Source organism: Protobothrops mucrosquamatus, unplaced genomic scaffold (assembly GCF_001527695.2).
Source record: "Protobothrops mucrosquamatus isolate PMUCROS unplaced genomic scaffold, P.Mucros_1.0 scaffold14, whole genome shotgun sequence".
NCBI classification, from domain to species: Eukaryota; Metazoa; Chordata; class Lepidosauria; order Squamata; family Viperidae; genus Protobothrops; species Protobothrops mucrosquamatus.
Window position 1 is genome coordinate 1,632,020 of NW_015386401.1, and position 9,928 is coordinate 1,641,947.

The following is a 9,928-nucleotide window of genomic DNA, read 5'->3' on the forward strand; positions in this document are numbered from 1 at the left end:
GATCATCTTTGTTGCTCTTCTCTGCACTCTTTCTAGAGTCTCAAAATGACTCACTTCATGACCACATCACTTAGCAATCGAAGTTTCCGTCTCAGTTGTGGTCATAAGTTGAGGACTACCTGTATTGTGAATTTGAAAGGTGGACTTAATAGTTTTATAAGAACCAAAGATCCTAAGGGGGCACATATGTCATATACTTCAGTGAACATTTTTTCTCTGTTTTTCTGACAGGGATTTTGGTGAGTTCCTTCGTTCTTTTAAGTTCTGAAGTCTGTTTTAGGGCTATGCTATTGCTTTTGGATGTATTTATGCAGCACATTCAATTGAGTCAAAATCCTACGCAATATGGAAAAGTTAATTGGCATTCCTCCCGAGTTTTCTTCCGTTTTGCTTTACTTGTGTATGAGAGAACTCACCCATTTGTTGAGTTTATGGTTCAATGCACAGTGTGTGAAATTGCCCAAACAAGTTCAATCACCAGGTTGAATGTTTGCTATTATGCATGGCTCCGGAATTAGGGCTGGGATGTAGTATTTGCAAGGGAATTCGTGTTTGCAAGGCTGAAACTCCAGAATTGTTGCAAAAATAGATTTTCCAAAAAAAACTCTGGAGCATGAAGGAAAGAGATTCCCACTGGCAGGAATTTTCATGCTCACCACTATCATGGATGCTCAGCTCTCCTTGTAGAGATAAAAGGCTGTAGGGCAGAGGTGGGGAATGATGGCTCCTTTATGACTGTGGACTTCAACTCCCAGAATTCCTGAGACAGCAGGAATTTAATCTCTTCTCTTCTCTTCTATCCATCCATTAAATAGCTTCTCTCTTCTCTTCTCTCCTCTTTCCATCCATTTGATACATTCTCTTTTCTTCTCTCTTTTTCATCCATCCATTAGATAGCTTCTCCTCTTCTCTTCATCCATCCCATTTGATATCTTCTCTTCTTCTCTATCCATCCATCCATCCAATATTTTCTCTTCTCTTCATCCATCCATCCATTTGATAGCTTCTCTTGTCTTCTCTCTATCCATCCATCCATTTGATCTCTTCTCTTTTCCTCTTCTCTTTCCATCCATCCATTTGGTCACTTCTCTTTTCTTCTCCTCTTCTCTATCCATCCATTTGATCTCTTCTCTTCATCCATCCATCCATTTGATAGCTTTTCTTCTCTTCATCCACTTGATAGCCTCTCTTCTCTTCTCTTCTCTTCTCTATCCATCCATCCATTTGATCTCTTCTCTTCTCTCTCTTCTCTTGTCTCTATCCATCCATTAAATAGCTTCTCTCTTCTCTCCTCTCCTTTTCTCTTTCCATCCATTTGATGCATTCTTTTCTTCTCTTCTTCATCCATCCATTAGATAGCTTCTCCTCTTCTCTCCTCTTCATCCATCCCTCCATTTGATAGCTTCTCTTCTCTTCTCCTCTTCTCTATCCATCCATCCATCTGATCTCTTCTCTTCATCCATCCATCCATTTGACAGCTTCTCTTCTCCTCTCTATCCATCAATCCATTTGATCTCTTCTCTTTTCTATCCATCCATTTGATCTCTTCTCTTCTCTTCATCCATCCATTTGATAGCCTCTCTTCTCTTCTCCTCTGACTATCCATCCATCCATTTGATCTCTTCTCTTCTCTTCTCTTCTCTTCTCTTTTCTCTTCTCTTCTCCTCTATCCATCCATCCATTTGATCTCTTCTCTTCTCTTCTCTTCTCTTCTCTTCTCTTCTCTCTTGCCATTTTACCCGGGGACACACACACACACACACACACACGGGGGCATCCCTTGCTCGAAGCCTCTTTGTCCCGCCTCGCCTCCGTCTCTCCCCCTTGCCCGTCTCGCGCCCAGCCTCCGCCGCGCTCTGCCTCCTCGCCAGCCCCGCTCCCGGGCACGACGGCGGCTTCCCTCCCTCCCTCCGCCGCTCCCAGGCTGCTCCGCTGCTCGCCCGGCGCGCCCCCGACGCCTCGCCGCTCCTCCTGCGCCCGCTTCTGGCTGCCATCGCCGGCTCGCCTCGTTCCTCCTCCTCCTCCTCTCTGCCGCCGCCGCCGCCGCCGCCGCCGCCTCCCGTGGCAAAAAAAGGCCCGCGCGCGGTCCCCTCCCCAGGACACCCTCCGGCCGGGGCGATGGCAGCGAGCGCCGCGCTCTTGCAGCTGCTGGCCGCGGCGGTGGCCCTCGCGTGCCTGGCTCTGGCGGCTCCTTCCTCGCCGCCGCCGCCGCCTCCGCCCTCCGAGGACGCCGATCCCTTCGCCGCTCAGCTGGGCGACATCTCAGCTTGCCAAGCGCGGTGCGCCCAGAGCCTCCGGCAGAGCCCCGATGCCGCCGCCGCCGCCGCCGCCGCCAAGGTAGCCATCGCCGCGGGGAGAGAGAGGCCGGGGACGGGGAGGCGGGGGGGGGGGGAGAGGGGCGTTTGCAAATTATATTTTAAAAAAGCTCAATAGTCGAATAACGGGGGAGACGATCATATAAATCAGCCTCCCCATCTCCCCCCTTCCCGGGGGGGGGGATCTGCCCCCGCCTCAGCTGTTTTCCTTCTCTTCCAAGAGGGAAAAAAAAATGATTTTCTTTTAAAGGCATCCATATTTTCCAGATCTGTTATTTCTGGTTCCCGCATCCCTATTTGTGGCCTCTGCATATCCGCAGCTACCTGTATCCGTGGCTGCGCGATGCAGGCGGAGAAAGCCGGGGACAGAACCTCAGCTCCATCACAACGACGAAGCTCTGTGCAAAAGGCGGAGGATGGTGTAGGGGGGGGGACACACATCATCACCAAGCTATCTTTGCTTACAGAAAATGGATTGGAGGAAAGCGACCATTTTCCCCAAGCTTAAGAAAAGGGGAGACAGTCGGACAGATTTGCAATAATCGAGTTTTTTTAAAAAAAAAAAACAAAAAAAAAAACAACCCCACACATTTTTTCCTTTATAATTTTGAATACTTATTTTTACCCAGGGTATAATTCTGCAGCCTGCTTTTTTTTTTTTTTTTTTTTGCAGAAGCCTAATTTAGTTTATCCTCTGCCTCTTTGGCTTGCTGGAGGGGGGTCAGTCTGACCCCCTGACACACTCTCCCTCCCTTGGTGGACACCCATTTTATGCCCGAAATTCTGCATTGCTGCATTTGAATCCGGCCTTTTATGAATGCCACATCAGAACTCTATAATGCACGTGTGCTTGAGTTTGCAATGATGTTCCCACTTGCCTGAGAGTAAATCCTATTGAACTTGCTGGAAATTATTAATACAGGCAGTCCTTGACTTAAAACCGTTCCTTTAACAACCGTTCAAAAATACAGTAGCACTGAAAAAAGTGCCGTGAGTTATGACCATTTTTTCACACTTGCCACCATTGCAACCTCCCCATGGTCATGTGATCAAAATTCAGACGCTTGGCAACTGACTCGTATTTATGACGGTTGTAGCGTCCGGGGTCATGAGATCCCCTTTTGTAACTTTCTGACAAGCAAAATCAATAGGGAAGCCAGATCCACTTAACAATGTTGTTACTAACTTATCCACTGCAGTGATTCACTTAACAACTGTGGCAAGAAAGGTCATCAAATGTGGCAAAATTCACTGGACAAATGTCTCACTTAGCAACAGAAATTTTGGGCTCAATTGTGGTTGTAAATCGAGAACTACCTGTTTTCATGAAGGTTGCAGTGTCCCGGGTTCAAGTGATTGTTACTGGCGACCTTCCCTGGAGGATTCCAACCAGTAAAGTCAAAGCTGGAATTTGCTTAAAGACCACAGCAGAAAGGTTGTAAAATCGGGCCTGCCTCACTTAATGACTGCATTGTTTAGTGATAGACGTTCTGGCCCAATTGTGGTCGTAAGTGCAGGACTGCTTATATTGCACCTGTATTGCGCTTGAAAACGGTCTTTGGAAAAGTGTCCAAGCTGCTTCTCCAGATCTGTGCATGTTTACATGGAAGCAATTATAAGTTGCATTCAGCATATTTTACTCTCATGGAAAGCAAGGCTGAGCTTTGGTGCTTTTCGGTCCCCGTTTCTGCAGTGAAATAAAAAGTCAAAACCTTGTCCTCCATGCCAACATTTCAATGAAGTTTGTTCCCATACCGGATGGAAGGTCTTAAATCACATTTATCTTCTGCAATAGATATGAAGGGATTTCCTCTGTGTCTCTCGCCAAAATGCATCCGTCATGCTCAAATCATGTCAAGTTATCCCGAAGGAATTCATAATATGAGATGCGGGCTTTTTTTGAATTAAACAAGCGAAAGTCCTGGAGCAGGCTACATTTCATTTTTTTTTCTTTTTTTAAAAACAGCCGGCATACCTTGTTGGAGAAATTAAAAAGCCCAGCTGATATGATTCGAATGTCAAAGTGGTGTTATCCAAATTCTGTTTCCTGTTTGGAAGCTTAAAGGGCAGGCCGCATGGAGAAAACTATTTTCTCCTGAGTGGTTATTTTATTGGCAGCATCTGTTTTTATGCCACTTAATCAGCTCCCAAGTCAGAGTAACAATACAAGATCAAAGAGTCGGTTTGGTCTAGTGCAGGGGTAGGCAACCTTGGCTCTTTTATGACTCGGGGACTTCAACTCCCAGAATTCCTGAGCCAGCATGGCTCAGCTTGGAAACCTCTCCCTTTCCCCTCAGCATGGCTGGCTCAGGAATTCTGGGAGTTGAAGTCCACGAGTCGTAAAAGAGCCAAGGTTGCCTACCCCTGGTCTAGTGATTAAGGTGCCGTGCTAGAAAGTGTGAGATTGTGAGTTCAAGTCCCGCCTTAGGCATGAAAGCCAGCTGGGTGACTTTGGGTCAGTCCTTCTCTCTCAGTCCGACCCACCTCACAGGATTGTTGTGGGGAAAATAGTAGGGGGAGGGTATGTTGGATACATTCTTCAACTTATTTGTAGAAAGAATAAAGTGGGATATAAATAAATAATCAAGCAAAGAATAACTTGAAAGCTCTGTCAAAAATTCAATAACACAAATAACATTATTATAATTATCCCAGCATTTTAAAAAAATCAGAAAAGCTGCTATCATGTATCATCAGGGATCTCTGGCTATATACATCTGTGGCCCTGAATGCATCTTGAAAAAGCAATATTTTCAGGTGTTTACTAAATATTAGAAGTGAGGGCCTGGATCTTATACAGGTAGTCCTCGGCTTATAATAGTTCTTTTACTGGCCGTTTGAAATTACAACGGCATTGGAAAAAGTGACTTATGACCTTTTTTCACGCTTATGACAGTGCCACATCCCCATGGTCATGTGATCAAAATTCAGACCCTTGGCAAAGACTCATATTTATGACAGTTGCCGTGTCCCGGGGGTCATATGATCCCCTTTTGCGACCTCCTGATATAAGCAAAGTCAATGGGGAAGCCACATTCACTTAACAATTGTGTTACTAACTTAACAACTGCAGTGATTCACTTAACCACTGTGGCAAGAAAGGTCATAAAATGGGACAAAACTCACTTAACAAATATATCACTTAACAAGATAAATTTTGGGCTCTGTTGTGGTCGTAAGTCGAGGACTGTCTGTATTTCTCAGTGGGATGTTGAACAGGAGGGAGGAACTTTGGGTGTCCTTGGGCCAGTCTTGGTCTCAGCCCAACCCACCTCACAAGGTTATTGTGGGGAAAAGAGGAGAAAGGTGTGTTGGATAGGTCCACACTGCATTATTATTATTATTATTATTATTATTATTATTATTATTATTATTATTATTATTATTATTATTATTATTATTATTATTATTATTATGTTGGAACCTTGGAGGTCATCTAGTCCAACCCCTGCTCAGGCAGGAAACCCTATACCATTTCAGACAAATGGCCGTCCAGTCTCTTCTTAAAAACTTCCAGGGTTGGAGCACTCACAGCTTTTGGAGGCAGGTTGTTCCACTGATTAATTGTTCTAACTGTCAGGAAGTTTCTCCTTAGTTCTAAGTTGCTTCTCTCCTTACTCAGTTTCCATCCGTTGCTTCTTGTCCTGCCTTCAGGCGCTTTGGAGAATAGCTTGACTCCCTCTTCTTTGTGGCAGCCCCTGAGATATTGGAAGACTGCTATCATGTCCCCCCTCGTCCTTCTCTTCATTAAACTAGACATTCCCAATTCCAGCAACCGTTCCTTATATGCTTTAGCCTCCAGTCCCCTAATCATCTTTGTTGCTCTTCTCTGTACTCTTTCTAGAGTCTCAGCATCTTTTTTAACATCTTTTTTACATCGTGGTGACCAAAACTGGATGCAATATTCCAAGTGTGGCTTTACCAAGGCATTGTAAAATGGTATTAATACTTCACGTGATCTTGATTCTATCCCTCTGTGAATGCAGCCTAGGACTGTGTTGGCTTTTTTGGCAGCTGCAGCACACTGCTGGCTCATATTTAAGTGATTGTCCACTAGGACTCCGAGATCCTAGTGGACAATCACTTGCAAAAGATGGCACACAAGCAAACAAGCACATCATAGTTAAAATCCTGTCCCACTGCCCCTTGTGAGATGTGGGGACTTTTAACAAAACTCTCTGCAGGCTTGACTGGATGGAAAGATTGTGGGTGGAAAAAGTTGTCTCATAAACAACCAGGCCTCAAGCGATGTAAAACTTGATGTTGGACTTTAAAAGTTATAACCAGCACAATAAATTGCACCTGAAACAAACCAGAAACCAATGCAGCTCATGAATGCTGGTGTTGTAGGACAATATTAGTTTTGTCTGTACTGTATTACAGATAGTCCTCAATTTATGACCATTTAACGACAGTTTGACAGCACTGAAAAAAGGTTACGTGCAGCCTTGAAATTGTGACCGTCACACCGTCCCCCTGGCAAACATGATTGCAATTTGGGCATGTGGCCACTGACTCGCATTTATGACGTTTGCAACTTTTCCACCCAGTTTCCAACAAGCAAAGTCAATGGAGGAAGCTGGAATTGCTTAACGACTGCAGTGATTTACTTAATGACCATGGCAAAAAAAGGTTGTAACATTAGGTGCAGTCACATGATGCCTCTATGTCACTAACCAATAAATTTTCCCATCCAAATTGTGATCATACGTGAAGGACCACCCGTAGTATATATAACCTGTTATATTTTGCACCAGTTGTAGCTTCCAAATAGTCTTCAGGGCCAATCCCTTGTAGAGCATACTGCAGTAGTCCATATCTGGGGTGACAAGGTCATGAGTGAACGTTGCCAGGGAAAAATACCAGTTGGGTTTTTTATTGTTTGTAAGCCATATAGAGTCACTGAAAGAGAGTAGGCGGCCATATAAATTCTCTAAGTAGATAAATAAATATGTACTGATTGGTTTGAAAGAGGGGTCAAAGAGGCCATCTAGGTCAAAACTGAACAGCCCTCTCTCAACAGAGGAGGGGGATATGACATCATTTACCTCCAGTCTACAACACAGTCCTTTCAGCAGTTCCAAGAAGGCTCCACACCCATTTGCACCACTCAGGTGACCCTGAGGACACAGACAAACCTCCAGGTGGGCTCAAGGACTCTCTGAAAGAATGCAAATGACCAGCTGTCTGGAAGGAGTATAAATCCTTCCATTCCCCACCATCCACTCAAAGCTGAAGAAGCTTCTTGGTTGAGAAGGGAAACGTCTTCAAAGAAAAACAAGAAAATCCAGCTGCTTCTTGAAAAAGCTCTTTTGGGACAATCGTGTTCTGGGTGACTGAGAATCTCTATAGACACATAAATAAATAGGTATACCACCTGAAGCTGGGCAAAGTCATCCTTGGGCACAGCTTCCTTCTGCTGTTCTAGGAGAAGTTGAAAATCCAGGATCACCCACAACTTATGCGCCAGCAGAAGCCCTTCTGAAGCTAAAACTGATATACGGGGGGTCTTTGACTTATGCAACCATTCATTTAGTGATCATTTGAAATTACAAAAGATGCTAAGATCAGGCACGACTCCCTTGCATAGTAAAGGTAGTCCTCGACTTACGACCACAATTGAGCCCAGAATTCATGTTGCTAAGTGACAAATTGGTTAAGTGAGTTTTGCCCCATTTTACGACTCTTCGTGCCACATTGGTTAAGTGAATCACTGCTATTTTTAAGTTAAGTAACCTGGTTGTTAAGTGAGTCTGGTTTCCCCGTTGACGTTGCTCGTCAGAAGATCACAATAGGGATCACGTGACCTTGGGACACGTCAACCGTCATAAATATGAATCAGTTGTCAAGCATTGGGATGTAAATCATGTGACCCTGCAATGGTCCTAAGTGTGAAAAAGGGTCATAGGTCACTTTTTTCAGCTCCGTTGTAACTTTGAACGGTCACTAAATGAACTGTGGTAAGTCGAGGACTACCTGTCGCTCCATCTTAAGAAAAGATGTGGAGCACGTTGAAGGCCTCCAGCATCTGTTGCCTAGGGCAGGGGTAAGCAACCGTGGCTCTTTTATGACTCATGGACTTCAACTCCCAGAATTCCTGAGCCAGCCGTGCTGAGGGGAAAGGGAGAGGTTTCCAAGCTGAGCCATGCTGGTTCAGGAATTCTGGGAGTTGAAGTCCACAAGTCATAAAAGAGCCAAGGTTGCCTACCCCTGGCCTAGGGTGATGGTTTCATTCTGCCTTGTGGCTGGGCTTGTCCTGCCTTCAAGGACTCTTCCAATTCCACAGGAAGGTTCCTATAATATATTAGTTAAATACACATGATTTTTAGCCCATAAATCCCTGAGAAAGCACTTTAAAAGCATATGAAATAGAGTTAGTCCTCAACTTACAAGCATTCATTTAGTGACCATTTGAAGTTACAACGGCACGAGAAAGTGACATGACCTTTTTTCACACTTATGACCATTGCAGCATCCCCCTGGTCTCGTGATCAGTGTTAGTGTGCTTGCCAACCAACACTTATTTATGACAGTGTCATGTGGTTGCCATTTGTAACTTTCCTAGCTGGCTCCCCCCAAGCAAAGTCAATGGGGGAAACCCAGTCCACTTAACGACCACATGATTCACCTAACAATCGCAAGTGATTCCCTTAACAACGGTGCCAAAAAAGGTCATAAAATGAGGCACAACTCACTTAACAACTGCCTTGTTTAGTAACAGAAATTTGGGGCTTAACTGTGTCAGACCTGCCCCCTCAGGAAAGCAAGACTCTTGAATCCATTGAGTTGAAACAAAAGAACTTTTACTGAGAGAATGTGGATGCAGTAAAGTCAGGCGGAATCTGAGGGTCCCACGCAAAGCACAAAGCAATTATTTTGGTTTCTCCAGTCCCAAGTCCCGCTTCCCCCTGACCAGCCCACCGGCAGCCAATGAGATGCCGAGAAGAAATTTTGAGACCGCTGAGGTGTTAGGCAGATAACAGTTCACATTCAGGGTGCGATGGCCTTGGAACCTGGCAAAAAACAGCTGGGAAGGAGTCTGTCTCATCTCCGAAGACAATCCCCCTCCCTAATTCCCAAGTGAATAGCAAAGCAGAAAATCCCAAGCATGCCATCCCCCCTCCCCCCACAGCACAATGGCAGGACACCAGAGTTGAGGAGTACCTGTGTGAACTCACCCCTTTAAAGCAAACCAGGTGTTCTTTTAGCCCCAATAGGCTGTTTCCAACAAGGGTCATCTTAAATGATTTTCGCAGATTTCAGATAGGTAACCAAGGTAAGACAAATTAAGACTTTTCCATCTCAACTGGCTGCTTTCAGGGTTTCGTCTGGAAAGTATAAATGTGTTCTGATTGCTGGCAGGGTGTATTTCCCTCCCAATTTGGATTATCGTATCTTCTTATTAATTTTAATGATAATAATAATAATAATAATAATAATAATAATAATAATAATAATAATAATAATAATAATAATACTTTAATTTATACCCCGCCCTTCTCCCGAGGGACTCAGGGCGGCTTACAGGTAAGTAAAAACAGAGCTATACAATAAATATCTAAAAACCAAATTAAAATATATATTAAATAAACCTGTTATTAGAAAAATTATAA

General features: G+C 44.3%; 1 protein-coding gene across 1 annotated transcript in view; it reads left to right on the forward strand.

Annotated features, from left to right (window-relative positions):
* Positions 1-2,118: 2,118 nt before the first annotated feature.
* TMEM59L (transmembrane protein 59 like) overlaps positions 2,119-9,928 on the forward strand; it is a 34,052-nt gene continuing 26,242 nt past the window's right edge. The window contains exon 1 of the mRNA XM_015810684.1: positions 2,119-2,337. Coding sequence (XP_015666170.1) covers positions 2,119-2,337 — 219 coding nt within the window. The remainder of the gene's footprint in view (positions 2,338-9,928) is intronic.